General features: G+C 40.9%; 1 protein-coding gene across 1 annotated transcript in view; it reads right to left on the bottom strand.

Annotated features, from left to right (window-relative positions):
* The window catches only part of HERC1 (HECT and RLD domain containing E3 ubiquitin protein ligase family member 1), a 736289-nt gene that overhangs the window by 683900 nt on the left and 34322 nt on the right, over window positions 1-18067 (bottom strand). Inside the window, exons 3-5 of the mRNA XM_030188195.1 lie at window positions 16587-17539; window positions 15172-15267; window positions 5718-5912 (exon numbers count right to left, since the gene is read on the bottom strand). Coding sequence (XP_030044055.1) covers window positions 5718-5912; window positions 15172-15267; window positions 16587-17513 — 1218 coding nt within the window. The 5' untranslated portion in view covers window positions 17514-17539. The remainder of the gene's footprint in view (window positions 1-5717; window positions 5913-15171; window positions 15268-16586; window positions 17540-18067) is intronic.

Below are 18067 nucleotides of genomic sequence, written 5' to 3'. Positions count from 1 at the left end.
CAATGGGAAGGCAATTCCAAAGCTGAACTGCAAGAAAATGAACCGAATGAGAGAAAACAGCTTCAAATCTAATTTGTGTAACAGAAGGTAAAGCTAAACTTAATGACTTGACACCTAGGGGCCCTTTTACTAAGCTGCGTACGCGCATCCTACACACGTCAATTTTGAACTACTGCCCGACTACCGTGTGGCCCAGGCGGTAATTTCATTTTTTCGCACATCTGCTACACGTGCCAGAAATTTTCCAGAACACAGCGCTAACCAGGCAATAATCAGCACTGTACATAGCTGACAATTACCGCCCAGTTAACACATGAGACCTTACCGCTAAGTCAGTGAGTGACGGTAAGGTCTCAGGCCCAAAATGGGCAGCAGCAATTTTCATTTTGCCGCACATCCATTTTTAACCAAAAAAAAAAAAAAAGGTGCACATCCAATACAGGTGTCTACACCATCACAGGCCATTTTTTGGCGCACCTTAGTAAAAGGACCCCCTAGTATTAGATTGTAAAATTCTAAAAGATTGGTTTCTGTTCAGGAATATCTTTCACAAACAGAGATTTGGCATAGTGCTTTGAAAGCAATCCTTGCTTGAACTGGCAACCAGGTCAATTCCAACCACAAAAGGGAAGCATGATCAAACTTTGACTTATTAAAAAAATTCATTAAAAAAAATCTGGCTGCAGAATTCTGGATCAGCTGCATTTTACACATATTTTATAGCTACTCCTAAATATAGGGAATTACAATAATCCAGGATAGAAAGAATACATATTTGAACTATAATCCTAAAACAATCTCATAAAAAGCAACAATGAACCAATCTAAACTGCCTCAGTTTAAAATAGGCCTTCCGAATTAGATTATTTACTTGCGGCTCCATTGACAATGAAGAATCTAATAAAATACCCAACACTCCAGATTCTCTTTAAACTGGTAAAATAGAATATCCTTCCAAATTCTCCAATTGGATGACTGTAATTTATTGTTACATGCTCATAATACAGCTGTGAAATTAGTTAAGAAAGCTAGGAGACTCCAGCACATCTTGCAAAAATTTCCAAACAAAATTCTCCACCTGTTGGTCCTGATCATCTAACTTAGGTTCACTGTCCCCATATGATATTCTACTGCAAAAATGTACAAGCTTCAGATATTTAATCTCACACAGAACATGCCTCTCTCACACAAGACTGTGATATTATTTCTCTACCAGATCATCATCACAAGCTATTTAACACCACATTAGCCATTGCTTTGTACTTCATATTCTGTAATTGGAAAGATACTTCACCGAATGGTGGAGCTATATCTAGGTCATCAAAAAATATGAAGCCTCTATAGCCCTTAAACATCATAATCTTGTCTTTCATTAAAGATATTGGGCTCCTTTGGATTCCTTCTGCTTGAACCTATCGAACACTTGTACACAATGGATAGCCCATAATACCTTTACATGATTTTAGCTTTCCCAGTTTGTAGGCACTCCCTTCTATACCAATTTAACATATATTTTTGTCTAACAGTTTGCTGTACTTCCTTTGACTGAAGAAGCCACTTGTTTAATGTTTTTACATATATGTTTTTGTTCTGTACTGTTCTGAATATTTTTCCTTCATATTTAGTGACCTGAATCATTTCAGGTGCAATTTAGATTTCTGATCACTGTCTATAAAATCTTAATTTATTTGCAATTAGCTAGGAGATTATTGTATCAGAAAGATATACAGTGCACTCCATTTAAGTGCACGTCAGATAACCGCATGCTCTGTTTAACTGCATGCCGTACTTCGGTCCCATTTTTGGCGCCATCAATTTCTATGGGGACAAACTTCAGTTTAGCACACCACTGATAAGTGCAAGATTCGCTTATATGCATGGTTTAAGACCACTCCTCTGCAGGAAAGACTCCGCATAAGCGTGCGCACAGAATATGGAAGCCGATTGGCGTGTCACAAAGGGGTGGTAAATATGAAATCTCGTTGGTTAACTACCACAGGCAGAATAAGCGAAAGAATGTTGTTAGAGTGTACACTGGAGTCGTCGCGCAACTTTAAGACTTTAACACTGGCTGAATGTTTTTTTAATTTTTGAAGAACTTCTATTCAAAGTCAAGCATCTATTGCTAAAGAATATGGTGTCAATCCCAGTCAAATTTCACGTATCTTGAAGCAGCTTCTGAAAGACTGGCAAAACAATACAAATCCACAACGGAAACAGGCGGGAAAAGCTAAGGAGGTAGAAGATGCTCTTCTTTGGTGGTTTTCTCAAGTCAGGAGCAGACAGTTTCCTGTCAGTGGTCCACTGCTTATGGAGAAAGCTAATCAGCTAGCTGAAAGTCTTGGACTAACTGAATTCAAAGCCACTGTTGGATGGTTGGAAAGATGGAAGGAGAGGAACAACATAAAATTCAAGAAACAGCATGGTGAAAAACAAGACGCTGATGACTTTGGGGCTGAAAATTGGGTTGTTTCAGTTCTTCCTACCATCTTCAACGAGTTTGCACCTCGTGACATTTTCAATGCTGACGAAAACGGACTCTACTGGCGAGCAATTCCTGATGGAACACTTGCATTCAAACAAGCCGAAACTACATGAAGTAAAACGTCGAAGGACCGACTGACGATCCTCCTTTGCTGCAATATGGATGGGAGTGAGAAGTTGGAACAACTCGTCATTGGAAAGAGCAAACAGCCCTGTTGCTTCAAGAATGTTAAGCGATTTCCTGTGTCATACGAGGCTAATGCAAATTCATGGATGACTGGGGAAATTTGGAAGCAGTGGCTAAAGAAGTTAGACACTAGAATGCAGGCACAAAAGCGTCAGATTTTGTTGCTTTGTGATAATTGTGCTGCACACAGTGATGATATCAGGCTAACATCAAGGTGGTCTTCCTGCCTCTCTGATGGAACCTATGGATAAGGGCATAGTAGCCAATTTCAAACAACATTATCGGGCTCTTGTGCTACATTGTCTGATGAGCATTATGGATGACCAGACTGGCAAGGATAAACGTGCTGTTGAACTGGCTCATAATCTATCACTGTTGGATTCCCTACATATGCAGAAAGAAGCCTGGAATCATGTTACACAGGCAACCATTGTGAACTGCTACAAGCAGGAAAGCTTTGTTAGGGATGTGGAGAGGGACGAAACAGATGCAGCTGTTGCAAACGTGTCAGATGAACAGGCTATTGACATCCCAGCCGGTATTACTGAAGAGGAGTTTCATCACTACGTAGCTGTTGATTAAGATCTACAAACAGCTGACAGCACTGATGTCCAGATATGCGCCTACACGCAGGCAACGGCTGATGATGAAACAGATGATGAAATGAGCAGCGAGGCACATGCTGACAAAATTTAACAACCTCCTGTCACTTTTGCAAGAGCGCTAGAGAGAGTCTCAACACCGTGCAGGCCTATCTGGAGGCCACTGGATGTCAGTGCTATGACAGTTTTCCATCTGGCAGACGTAGTCTATAGAACTCACAGACACAATAGTGTACAGAGGACTATAACTGATTACTTCAAGTAAGCCTAACATCAGTTAACGGAGACTGTATACTGTACATATAATAAACAGTACTGCACATATGTTTATCAGATGTCAAGCTTCTTTTTTGGGTCACAACGGTTAAGCGCACGCTCCGGTTAACTGCATGTATTTCTTTGGTCCCAGACCCTTGCACTTAAGCGGATTGCACTGTATTTACTATTTAAGGGGCCCTTTTATTAAAGGGTGTTAAATCCTAATGCGTGCTTAGTGCATAAAAGCAGGGTACTGTAAAACACAAAGCGTTTTGCGGTATTTTGCCTGCTTGCGTGCACTAACACATGTGTTACTTAAATATTTTTTCCCCAGGAGGCATGTTATGGGTGGAGAATGGGCACGGAAGCGTTAACAAGCTAGCACATTAGGATTATCATATGCCAACTGATTAATGCTCCTAAACAGGAGGCAATAAGTGCTCCCACATTAACTTTCTGCAAGTACTGAATGCTCATGGCAACATTAGCACCTGACGTAGAAGAAAAAAAATACTTTAAAAAGACCACGTAAAATCTGAACTTAAGGCGAGAAAAAGTCCCATGTTAGGATTTGCTATGCCCAGATTTTAAATCACCCTTTAGTAAAAGGGCCCCTAAATGATGTAAGCTGCCTCAAGCCTCTATGGGAGGTGGGGTGGGACAGAAGCAGGGCAGAAATGCTCAAACTAAAACTAAGAAAACTATAACTAAACAAAGAGGACAAAATATAGCTATAAGCATCATTTCTATGCACAAAATCTTGGGTACAAATTATGAGGCAGTACTCCAAATCATTGTGCTGATGAAAGCACTGCAGATATTTTTTTTACCTATGGAGTTTTTTACTAATAATCAAAGCTAAAGGTATAAAGGTAGACTTCCTTTACTGCTTAATGCAAAACTATCTACAGATACCGTACTTACATCTGGTATGTCTACAGTTCATTTTTTGAAACAAAATAATGTGTAGTTTTGCACAATTTAAATTATATTTTAAAATGTATATATTGCCTTATTAAACAAGATAACATGGGCTGTTACATTCTGAGAGAACAATTCCACAGTATTTTATAAAAGGGTGCCCACATTTAAAAAACACTCTTGTAAATAATAGGTACCTAGAGCCAGCCCTAGCAGCACACAAATCCTCACAAATTTACACCTGCTCCAAACAACTGTAAACATATGCAGATACTCTATGTATATCACAACTCTATCTCCTCTACATGCATATTCCACCACCAAAGCAAAATGCTTTCTAAAACGATCTCTATATGAATAAAAGTGCATGTTGTTGAGAAACATACATACTTTTGTCCATATTCAGGGCGGGTGATAACTTAAAAGTACATTTACATGGGGAAAACACTACTTTACCCCCCAGAAATACCTTACTGTTCTTCGTAGAAGTAGCTATGAATTATGAAGGATAGGACATAAGCAAGTACCATAAAGATAAGGTCAATCTTGTTTTGGGGGAAAAGACTGCATGATTCAGTGCAGAGTGAGGAAAAAGCCCCACAATCCTCTTATATATATATATATATATAGGCGATGCCCTACTTCCTTTTACAATCAGATTTGTTTACTCTTATTTATTGGATAAGCACTGTATTTCTTACACATCTTGTTATTTAAGAGATACTTTTAACATGTACCAAGTCACCAGTGCCACAGCAAAAAAGGCATGTAAAAAATACAAAGTAACATAATACATATATTGTTTCAATAGGCATTACAACCTGCAAGGAAACTTGTTATCTCCAGGATCAACACAACTACTACTACTACTCATTTATATAGCACTGCTGTACACATTATATGCAGGTACTTTGTCCCTAGAGGGCTCACAGTCTGTTTTTGTACCTGGGGCAATCGAGGGTTAAGTGACTTGCCCAAAGTCACAAGAAGCTGTAGTGGGAATTGAACCCAGGTTGCCAGGATCAAAGCCCACTGCACTAACCATTAGGCTTCTCCTCCCCTTCTAACAAATGTTAGAGTTCTGTACTCTCAAATGTTTCCAAATGCAAGAACCATTACAGTCTAATTTCCTAAACTGCAGCATGAAAAACAGCAAGCAGTGAAATGTAAATAGGTCAAAGAAATGCCATACCTACTATACTTGAATGTAACTTGCCTTGCACTATTACTGTAAAGCCAAAAAAATAAAGTATAGAATCACTCACGGTCTGTGCATCAGAAAAGCTTGGTGCAAGCTTGGGCTGAAGTATTTTTTCTTGTGTACCCTCTACTAGTTGATGGCTACTGTTGCTGCCCCAAACATAAACCTCACATGTCTCTGAAACAATAGGGGTATCACCCGTTTGTATACTATCAGGACTTGCACATGTTCTTGAATAATCTGAAGCCATTCGACAAACCTACCAAGACAAAATCGACAACAATGTTATAATGAACTCGCGCACGAGTCAATAAAAACAAGCTCTGTTCTAATGTTGCATATTACATCAATGGCAGTATTACAGTAATCATGAACAAGTATAAATATTCAACTGTTCTACCCTCAATACATTGCACTCTTTGCAATTTACAAGTTTAGTGTGATCCAAAAACAAAGAGCCATAGGCTTTGCCTGGAGAAAAAAAAAATTAATGATCAAATATGGATCAAAATGGCAGCTGTTACAAAAGAGAATGTGATTTCTACATTTCGTTAAAGGTCAGTATTGTATTACAATTAAATCATCTGTCATTTATATTCTAGGGAGCTAGAATATTTAAAAAATTTAGGTCTGAGGCACCAGAAAGAGAAATCCAGTATAAGAAAAAATCCATCTTTTCAAAAATGGCTAGACATTTAAACAGAAAATCAGCTAAACTCTATTATATTTTTGCTTATGTGAATTTTTGTCTTTAGACATTTAAACAAACAGAAAATCAAAAGTATCTATGAGCTCCATGTAATAATCCACAAAAATGTTCAAAAGTATCCTTATTTTTTGTGTGTGAACTTTAGCTACAGGATGCAACTAATCTCCTGGTTCATCTCTATGCCCTAATGGCTAATTATCATAAAATATTTTACTTAAATTGAATGGGTCCGCTGGCCCAAATCAAAGGTATCTTGGTGCATCGCAGAGGCCTCATGCTCTGGTGGGCTATCAGTTCTCCAACTTCTACCATTGCTGCTAAGGGTCAGAGATGTCATTCCTTAATATGTCTGCCCTGAGGCAGGTGCAAGTGGAAACACTTATGTACTTACTAGTAAAAAAGGCTTGTTTCTGACACAAATGAAACGGGTGCTAGCAAGGTTTTCCTCAGAGTGTGTATGTTTGAGAGAGTGTATGTGCGAGTGACTGTGTGTGAGAGAGAGTGAACGTGTGAGTGTGTGTGAGAGAGAGAGAGTGAGTCTGGGTGCGTGTGTGTCTGTGAGAGAGAGAGAATGTGTGTGAGAATGAGAGTGTGTGCAAGTGCGTATGTAAGAGACAGTGTGAGAGAGAGAGTGTGTTTCACACAGATACAGTGTGTGCGAGAGAGTGTGTGTGAGAGACAGACTCTCTGTGAGACTAAGTGTATGAGACCAAGAGAGTGTGTGAGTGACTGTGTGACACAGAGAGTGAATGTGATACAGTATGAGAGTGAGAGAAAGACATGACTGTGAGAGAGAGAGAGTGTGTGTGTGTGTAACAGAGATACCTCTCCCCCCTCTCTCTCTGGTGTCTGAGCGTTACTGTGCAGGACGCTGATCTCTGGCTGTGCTTCAAGGAACTGACCAATCCTATTTAATAGAATGCACCTCCAACATTCTGAAGCCGAGAAACCTCGTGTGGTTGGTCACTTCTGCTTGTGATGAACCCGGAAGTACGTGATGTCAATTCAGGAGATGGATACAGAGAGCAGGAATGCCTCAGCCATGCAGTCAGCTTCAGAATGTTGGAGGTGCGTTTTATTATATAGGATTCTACTGCTGCAGCTTTGGAGCTGTAGGAAAAAGCCAACAAAGCAAAATAAGTTTTTTCGCTATCAATATTGATCTAGCCAAAAAAATCCCTCAAATCGCAAAGTACTGGAGGGGTAATGGTAGGCTTATGAAAAAGTAACTGTGAAGGAACAGCATGTTTTAAGCCTGTAAAATGTATTAGATATTTTCTTGTTTTAATTATGTCCAGAAATGTATTTCTCCTATTTGGCCATAAGGTGGTGTTTCTTTGCTGTACGTACAGAGAACTGAATGTTCTTTTTCTTTAACACAAGCAGGAAGCAAGCAGCAGTACACTTTTAAAACTTGTTGACTTGACTATGATTTGCCTCGAGTTTGAAATTACCCAGCAGTTGTTGCTGGTTATTGCGTCAGTCTTATGCTGGGAGAAGAGAGACAGATCTTTTTGCTAAGGCTCTGTGAACACTTATATATCCTGATCTTCCCAGGTACTGTTGACAGTATACAAGTGGTTAGTTAATATTATAATTGATCCATATTTCAGTTACCTGTTATTGTTTGCCGATTGCACTTTTTTCTGTTCTACTGTTCAATATTTTTAAAAGAATAAACATAATTGTTTGTTCACTCTGCTTGTCTGGACTGATAAAGAATCCTAGTGGTTTGTGTATTGAGTGAGTGCTTTCTGGGAACTGTGAGATCACTGGGAGTGTGGCCCAGGTAACCTAGAAATCACTGGGGATAATTTGAGAGCAGGAGACTTGCCCAGAGGCAATTGTGACCCAGTCAGTGGGAGGAAGGTGCTAGTGTAGAGCACGAGTGGCAGGTGCAGGCAGATCTGAGCTGTGCTGGGGATAGACCCTCTGAGTGGCTGCGGGGTAACCCCAAGTGGGTGTCTAGGCGTTGTGACAGTAACAAAGGATCCTGATGAATTCTACAAGTCCAAATAATAGAAACTGAAGTTAATAGCTTTGCCAAAAAACAGAAATGAGGGGACAACTCCAGAACATGTGCCCTAATGTCGCTTGTGGGGCATGGCATTTTGGGCAACAATCAGAAGTGGCTATATGCATGTAATAAGCTCTATCTGGAACAATATGTAGTCAATGTGAATTTGTACTGTAATTCTCAATAAGCAACATAGCCGGTCAGCACATATTCTTGAAAATTTGAGGCAGAAAGATTCATAGTAAGATCAGTGCTCCATGCGTTGGACAAATGACCATAATCTAGCTCAACAACTGTATCTGTGATGTGATGATTATGGAAAGACAAAGGAACACCTTGCTGTCTGTGCTCCTAGTGTATACGCTGAAGACAGCTCTTCTCACACATCTTCACACAGGGTTCCCATGGTAAACTATTTATATAATGTCCTAGTTGAATATAACTACAGAGGTCTGTGTCCAATAATCCAAATTCCTGTTTAAAGCGGAGAATGGTTTGATGTGGCCATCATCAGTAAGCACGTGAAACAAATAAGAAATTCGAGCGCCGAAATTAATCTCTTCTAACTCTCCAGTTCGCAATATGAGTGGCTCTTTAAGTGAATGGTAAGTGTCAAGCTGCTTGGAAAGGCGCTCTAATTTAGGCACCAATGCTTGGTGACTGCTGCAGTTAGCTGAGCCAGTTGATCTGTTGTAAGAGTGAAAGCAAAGGCCTGACTGGTGTCCATCATCTTATCCTCACTGACGTTCCTCTTGTCATGAGTAAATTTTGCTCCAGCAGTTGACATCTCGTGCCATGCTCTCTCTAAAATCTGTCCATAAAGTCAGCGTCTCTTTTGTCTATTTCTGGTGTGTTTTGGAATTTAAATGCCCTCAAAAATGGGCTCCTAGAGCACTAAACAGACATCTGTTATGCTCAGTGCATCATATGATCCTCCAAGGATTTATTTTTAGAATCAGGCACACACAAAAATAAGCTTTTTTTTGTGTGTGCTTGTTTTTGAAAAACATGTCATTAATAAGTTACACTTTGGAAGATATTCTAGTTCAGCAGCTCATTAAATGAAACATTTACCCCCCTGTTTACAAAGCTGCGCTAGCAGCTGCTGCCACGTGGCAATGCCGACAGAGCCCATTCAAAGTGAATGGGCTGTGTTGGCATTACTACACCAGTAGTCGCTAGCATGGCTTTATAAACGGAGGGGGGGGGGCTAAACCTTGTGTGAAAATTTAATACAAAGCTTCTCCCCCCCTCCAAAGGGACACCACCTTGTAGTGGTGGAGGGGCTTTTGTGTTTCAATGACTCAGAGGGCTATGCTGAAGGGTTACCCATAACATACAGGCCTCTGAGGAGAAACCAGACCAAGAGTGTCCCAAACTGGGAGAGTGGTAAGATGGCAACCTGAAGTTCGTATGCCCAACGGCCCAGCTGCCCTCTGAAGTTTCGTATTCTTTACGTAAATTTCCTCTCTGCAATTGCAGTTACCTTAACTGAGAGGAAGGGGACAACCGGCGGTCAGCCACCAATGGCCAGTGTTTTGTCCCCTGAGCAGCAACTGTGGGACCACTGCGCAACGAACTGCCCACAGATGAAAGGGTTGGTGAGTCCTTTGATTAGCGCCGGCGAAGGAGCGTTGACGCTCTTGGACCTGGAAAAAACAACTCCATCGCTCCCGAATTATTCAACCACCATGTCCAAAGGAGTGGAGGAGTGAGTTAGAGGCATATATGCTGAAACGGAGGACGTTTACAGCAGAACCCGAATCGGCGGAACCACTCCTAAACACCTAAGAGAAATCAACTTGGAGTTTTTGGCTCCCGTGGAGGATGCATTGAATACCATCTGGAAGGCGCTTCGGGACCTAACGGTGGCAGTAAATAATTTTGTTTCAGATATAATTTTATTAGAGAGTTACATGGACAATTTAACTGAACCCTTTGAGAGTGAAAAATTGATATGTTCCCGCCCGCAACCTCCGCTCACAGGACAAAGCCCTTCTCTCAGTACCCTTCTCCACTACTGCCAACTCCAGGCTCCACTCATTCTGCCTTGCCTCACCCTATGCCTGGAACAATCTTCCCTCACCCATACGCCATGCCCCCTCCCTACCCATCTTCAAATCTCTGCTTAAAACTCACCTTTTCAATGCTGCCTTCGGCGCCTAACCGCTCTAGAAATATGAAATGGCCCAATCTATCCACCCTATCAGATTATCTGTTCACTTGTCTTTAGATTGTTCTCTTGTCTTTTAGATTGTAAGCTCTTTGAGCAGGGACTGTCCTTCTATGTTTAAATTGTACAGCGCTGCGTAACCCTAGTAGAGCTTTAGAAATGCTAGTTAGTAGTAGTAGTAGTTATGATTTTGAAAATGATAATAGACCAGAAACTTTGAATAATAAAATGATTATTATAGATGATTAATATCGAGATTATTGTTTTTCCCAGAGTTCCGAGTATGACCTCCTAAAGATTTCCTCAGAAATATTTCCTCAATTATTACTTTAAAAGGAGTGAAGCCTATGAAAACTGGGATTACTTTAATCAGTGGGATTTGAATTAGAGACTTAAGTATATGTATTGTTAAATAACTTCTGGTTTTTAAAAGAGAAAGAATGTAATCAGATGTATTATTTCTAACTAATATTGGACAATAAGTAAGTTTTCAATGAAATGATTTGACTATACACCGTATTGGCTTTGAAGAAGCCAACCAGATGATCAATGTGGAATAATGAATTAGACGAGTAATATCTGGGGACAATCAGGTTAATACCACTTTTTTCTCTGTTTACTGTTTAATTGATCTCCTTGTCTTGTTTCACTCTCCCTATTCAGTGGTCTAAGGAAGAGAATAGAATTACCTGACTGAAATAATTCCTATGTATTACTTTCTCTGTATTTCCAGCAAGTTGTTTTATCACTTGTAAAAATTTAAATGGTTATAAATAAATTAAAAAAAAAAAAAAAAACAAAGCTTGTCCCTTTTGCGAAACCTAGTGCAGCAGACTTTGATCCCGGGGAACTGGGTTCAACGCAGCTCCTTAGTACCTGTATAAACTATGTAAACCGCTTTGAATGCAGTTGCAAAAACCACAGAAAAGCAGTACATCAAGTCCCATTCCCTTTAAAAAAAAAAGGGGTTTCCCCATGTTAAATAGCACAAAACCAGTATTTTTGGCATATTTGCACATCTACCAGAATTATGATGCTGTTTAACATGCAAATCCTGTTTTGCAAAAAAGCTGCACTTCACTACATGAGGCTCTACATTTGCTACTAACTACTTGAACACTGAACTGCTGGCAGGAACCTCAGATGCCTGGTGTTAAAACTAAAGGGTCCGTTAACTAAGTGTGTTAAAACTTTTAAGTTAGTATATGCTGTTACTGCATAGCCTTAGTAACAGTTACCATGATAGTTTGAAAAACTTAGGACATGCTAATTTATGCATTAACCCCTGGATTCTATATAAGGCGTGGCGAGTATTGTGTGTTAAATTGAGTAACAAGCTAGTGATTCTAACTGGCCAATAACCAGTTATCACTAATTGGCAATAATTAGAATTTACCTGCACTTCATTTTAGGCGTATTCTAAAAAGAGGTGCCCGTAAATTCCAATGTGCACAGCTGAAAAAGGGTGCCGCCTGGGTGTGTCGGGGGCATTACTCAAATTTATGTGCATTCATTGGTCCTATGTGCTATTCTATACACCATCCTTACATTAGTAACGTTATACAGAATAGCACTAGATGCATTAATCAGATACGTCTAGATTTTAGAGGCCATTTACAGAATCTGGCCAAGAAAGCATACCATAGAAGGGGGGGGGGGGGGGGGGGGGGGGGAGACACAGGCTTACAATGAGCTTGGACTGTGCCTTGCAGTTAATGCAAGGTAACTTATCATGCACTGAATGATTACTGCAGCAGATAATGCAGACCACTTACCACCACCTCAATATTTGACATTACATGCACCAACATTATCTGTAATATAGTTAACACATGGCAAATGGTTTTCTCTATGTAAACACTGTATGGGAAGATGTTGTACAGGTCTTCAACAGTTAAGACAAAAGCTTTACAGTTATGTGTTAATGTTTGAAACATGTAACTTACTTTATTAAAAGGGCACTCAAGTGTTATGGTTGCTACAGTGATCATGCCTGTGTGGTAGTTCAGTAGCAACACAAAATTTTCAGTCACTTGATTGAGTGCTAGTAAAAACTTCTTTTACGCCGCCGAACTAGCGATTCCTGCACAGCAAATGGGAGGAAGCCCATAGGACAGTGGTTCCCAAACTGTGCGCCGTGGCACTCTCATGCACTGCAGCAAACTTTCATGGGTGTCGCAGCAAATCCTGACCTCCCTCCCGTGTACCTCTTGCTGGTTGGCTGCATTAGTTTAGCAGGCATGCTGGCATGGCAACAGGAGCACATGGTGGCTGCCTCCATCTCCTGAACTGAGCTCCCCCTCCCCCCCCCCCCCCCCCCCCCCCCCAATGTTGTTGCCTGAAGCAAAGTCATTGCAGCATAAAAGAGGAGCCTGCTGCAACTTCCACAACAGGGGTCCGAGAACGAGACACAGACAGGACTTCCTCGGACCCCGAATGTGCCCAGCCCGCGGCTTTAGCTACCAAGCTTAGCCCAGAGTGCTCATCAGTCATCAGGTAGGCTGCAGGCAGGAATGGCCGACTGCTGCACTTCCACTGCGGAAGTGTTACTTGCAGCAAGGAGCTGAAGGAGGAGGACAGGAGGAGCCTGTCACGTGCTGCGACTTGCCCCATGGCACCAAGGCAGGACTTCAGAACTCCAAGCCGGGCCGTTAGAGATAGGCTCAGCACTGCAAACTCAGCTCACTTAGCTCAGCCAGCCATCAGAGGGGGTTAAACCATGGTAGGAGAGCCTGCCAGTGCCGTTCCCAGAAGGCACTCACTGCCGTGCTGAGTAAGCTTGCTGTGTGGGCTGAGCTGGGGACAGGTGTTAAATCCCTCTGCCTCTCCTCTCTGGGCCATTCATTTGGTTTGGTAAGTAAGTTTTTTTAAAGTTAAAATAGCTTTTTTTTCTGGAATAATGTTTACAGTAATGAGTGGGTGAGGGCAATCAGAAAAAAATAAATAGCTTTTTTTTTTTTGGGGGGGGGGTCTTTGGAACAAATCACAAATACTGTAGAAAAAAATGTGTGGTGGGGAGGGTAGAGAGAACTGTGCAGCTGGGGGGGGGGGGGGGTGGAGACCTATGTGGCTTGGTGGGGGGAGGGAGAGAGAGTGCTGCGAAAAATTGCACGGATACAAAGGGTGCCGTGAACTGAAAAAGTTTGGGAACCACTGCCATAGGAATTGAATGCACTACCTCTTATTTGAGATGCAGTGGCTTTGTAAAAGAAGCCCTAACTAAATAAAAATTGGTCCAAACTCCTCACATTACGGGCTAAATAATCAAAGTGGCAATGTTATATTTATTATTTCAATTACTGATTGCTTCTACCACCAGATTGGAAATTATCTACAATTACAAACAATCCTCCCCCTCCCATCCAACATTATAAGTTCAAAAATCATAGCCTCTCCTTACCCATGTTATTGCTACAAACCTGATGGGTACGTTTTATCTACAAGGTTTGTACCAATAAGCAAAGCAGAGCTACACAGGTAGTTTCTGCATTATCAACCCCCACCCCCAAAAAAAAAAAAAGTACCCAGAGAAGTTTGTGCTTGCTTTCCCTGGTAATTATTTGATTAGAGACATTCGTAGATGTGAATAATTACATCCTCTATGTACCCACAGAAATGACTTCAGAGTCTATAGACAAATATATGTGCGTTACTAATCAATGTAATACACAACAAAGAGGGGAAAGCTCGCTTAGAGTTAACCTTAGTAGTACTGCAGAAAGCGAGCAAAAGAAACTTTGAATGTGATTAACACCACCCAATCAAAAAAAGGCAAAAAGTGGGGGAAAAGACCTCAGAAAACGGTGACCTGCTACTCCAAGCCTGTAGCAATTAGACCATCCTGGTCACATGTCTTCTCTGTATAATCATCGGTCAAAAAACCCCCAGCCAACCACAAGAGTTGGGCAAAATTATTTGTGTCTCTTTTTATATATTTTTTTCTGGAATTTCTGCCAACCGTATAAAAATAAAGGTTCAGCTTAACTTAACTGACTGAGCTTGACTGTGTGTAGTTATCACGAATGGCAACCAAGACCCGACGGACCCGTTTCACCAGAAGGCTTCTTCAGGGGACACAGTATACCCAATTCGTCAATACCAGTTCAGGCTCAGCAGTGGCGCTTAACCAGTGCTCCGTCTGGTTGGCAGGGAAATGCGCTGGTTACGCAGTTATAATCTTTTTTTCCTTTTCACCTTGATGCATGATGCAATTTAAAAATTCCAGAAAAAAATATATAAAAAGGAGACACAAATAATTTTGCACAACCCTTGTTTTTTGACCAATGATTATACAAAGAAGACGTGACCAGGATGGTCTAATTACTACAGGCTTGAAGTAGCAGGTCACCATTTTCTGAGGTCTGTTCCCCCATTTTCTGCCTTTTTTTGATTGGGTGGTGTTAGTCACATTACTAATCAATGCACATACTTACAAGCAGACAGAGTTTGGCAACATTCAAAGCCTCCACATCCTTTTTTTACCTACAGATAGGTCTTTAAATAATGCCTGCTCCCCCCAACTAGAGGCTGGGAAGTTTGACATTATGTCACAGATTCACAATTAAACAAAACAAAATGTAAGAAACTTGATAGATACCAAAGTCAAAATTATGACATACCTCCTCAAACAAACACAGTGCAGCCTCATATAAAGAGCACAAACCTTCAGAAGTTCTGGTTGGTTCTCGCCACTGACTCCGATCAGCAGATGAGCCCTGCAATTGTAATATTAGGAAAAAAAAAATATGCACCACCAGGTAAGTACAGATATTATACATGCCTGAAAATCACGTCTATATTTCAATTAGAAGTCCTCTGTCTTGAAATAATCATAGGTAAAGTGTTCATTTCTAAGGGCCCTGATTACTAAGGTGTGCTAGCATTTTTAGTGTACACTAACATCATATTCCTATGGGTGTCTAGTGTTAGCACATGCTAAAAACACTAGCGCGCCTATAGCACGGCTTAATAAACAGGGCACAGCACCACCGGCCCGCCAAACTCACTGCGCTGCCTGCACTGTTCCTTATCTTCTGAAGCAGACTGGTTGCTGAGCAGGCTCCCATAAGAACACTCCAGGGGGAAAGCACAATAGGGACCCAGCACCACCAGGTATGTCTGCCCATTATGCTCAACCGGGAACCAGTTGACCAACTGGACCAGGAGCAAGGCCTCACAACCAGAGACAGAGGAAGTCTGTCCATCCACCTGCTGGAGATAGAAGATACTGAGGAGCTGAGCTGCTAGCAGGGAGCTATGTAGTGGTGCTCAGTTCTGTATTCTCTATCTCCACCTGCTGGTTGATGGACATAACTACCTACTTCTCCTGGAATAGTGGAAATGAGCGTAATGGAAGTAATGTTAACAGTAATCTTATTTTATAGATATGTAACAGTAAGTTATGACTGCAGTAAGAAGTTAGTTCATACAAAAATGCCCTTAAAAAGCTGTTGATTGCACATTGCTGAAAAATTTTTTTTTTTAAATCAGAAAAAAGTTTCCAAAACAGTTCAAAAGCCCAGGGCGCCAGCAGTAATCACAGTCATAGGAGCCAGCGTTTCAAAACGATTGGGGGTGCTGAAACCCAATGGAAATTACCCCTCCCTGGACACAGTCAAGGAATTTGCTCAATATTGGCAAATGCTCAAGTACCCACAGAGCTGACTCCTATGATCATAATCATGCTGGCTCCAGCCTGATGTCTACTTAATGTTTTTTCATCCAGCATGGTTGTATAAATACTGGAAGAACCAAGCAGTAGGTCAAAACTAGAAGCCAAGGTGGACTACATCAGAGGTATAGTTTTTGCCCAAAAGCTTTTATAGAACAGTGAAATTCCACTTTCTTAAAAGATTACCACAAACTGGAGAGCTGAAAAATAGCCAATCACTATTTATTCTGCCGGTTTAAATAACTAAAACAACTTGTGACATTTTGATTCCCTATGATTTAAATTTTGTTCATTTTTAACCTTGAATAAAATCCTTCCAATCTAAGTTCCATTACTTAAAACAAATAAATCACGGCTACATACCAAGGATCTTCTCATTTGAATTAAGATGTTCATAAAACATTCAAAGCTTATCATTCCCTCTGGACCAAGGAGCATTTTGTTCTTCTCCATTGTGTTGACTGCAGATGCGGCAAGAGCCATTTCTATCCATTCCAGAAGATACCTCAGTGAGCCACGCTGAGCTGCTAATCCCAGAAGTAGCTCTGAAGCTAACCGACGTCCTAAAATGTCAGCCCCAGAATTAGGAACAGTCACTCCTTTAAGAAATATCGTCACTTGTGATAGGCAGTCCAGTCCCATTGGTGGGATCTTACTTTCATTTGCTAGAGATAAAGGTGGTAAGGAGCTCACAACTTCTATTGCCGTATGGATAACATCATTACAAAGGTTGAGTCCAGGTCCCGACGCAGGCATCATCCAACTTTGTCTCAGTAGTGCAAACAACAAGCTTAATCCAGTCCGGACTCCCATTTCTATAAGGGCATCAGTACTCGATCTGGGTCGCTCACTGATGGAATGAACATCTGTTGATCCAGAATTGCTTTCAGGGGAATGCTGCTGCTGCTTTACTTTGCCCTTATCATGATATTTATTAGAAAGTGCATAAAAGACGCGTTGTAATACTAGTAATCTCTTTCGAAGTGCTCCTGCAAATGGGGAGTCTGAACATACCATCTTGGCCAGTGCCAGCTGGCTGCTAAGAAGGGCATCCAAGTAGTGGTCCTGCTCATCACTTGATAGGGATTCTCGTTCGAAATCTGGTAACTGTGGACCTTTCAGGCACAAAACCTGTTGAGGCAAGGGCACTGCTTCCTTATTGCTAACCAACTTCGAATACAAGACAGACACACCCTCTCTTGTTGCAATGGATTCACTGTCCTCTGTGATCCATGAGCTGTTTAGATGCTCTAGCCATTTCAGCTTCACTGGGGGGACCATAGTAGCCATGTCTGTTCACCCTATTGCCATCAGTTCTAAAAGAGAAGGAAATTGTATAGATGAATACATTCTGTATATCAAAAAAGCATTAAGAAGTAAAAATGAATCATGCATACCTGAATACACCACAATACTGTACAGTTTAGTCACATCTTCCCTTATAGCAGTGCAGAGCACTACTGAGCCACTGGGCAGCCCAGTTTTAAATACTGAGTTTGTAAGATCCCCCTCAAAAACAAAAAGGTAAAAACTAGAATAGCATAAATGTAGTTTTCTATAGAGAAATAAAAGTATCACCATGACGATGGACAATAAGAAACTTGTGAAGATAAATCTTCAACAACAGTCTACATGCAAAGTTCAAAGGTAGGAGCTTTTATGTATTTAATTTATCCTACAGAAATTGTGACAATGATTTTACTAGTCTATCTCAGACTTCACACTACATAAATTAGCCAACAGACAAATCTTATGAATTTGTGCAACAGCTTCGACACGGACTTAGTACTAGCCTCTGATTAAGATGTTACCAAAACCTATTCCACTATTGTTTTCAGTTCTGT

The sequence above is a fragment of the Microcaecilia unicolor genome, chromosome 1 (genome assembly GCF_901765095.1).
Source record: "Microcaecilia unicolor chromosome 1, aMicUni1.1, whole genome shotgun sequence".
Lineage (NCBI taxonomy): Eukaryota > Metazoa > Chordata > Amphibia > Gymnophiona > Siphonopidae > Microcaecilia > Microcaecilia unicolor.
The sequence above is the reverse complement of the archived record's forward strand: the minus strand, read 5'-3'. Positions and strand labels throughout refer to the sequence as shown.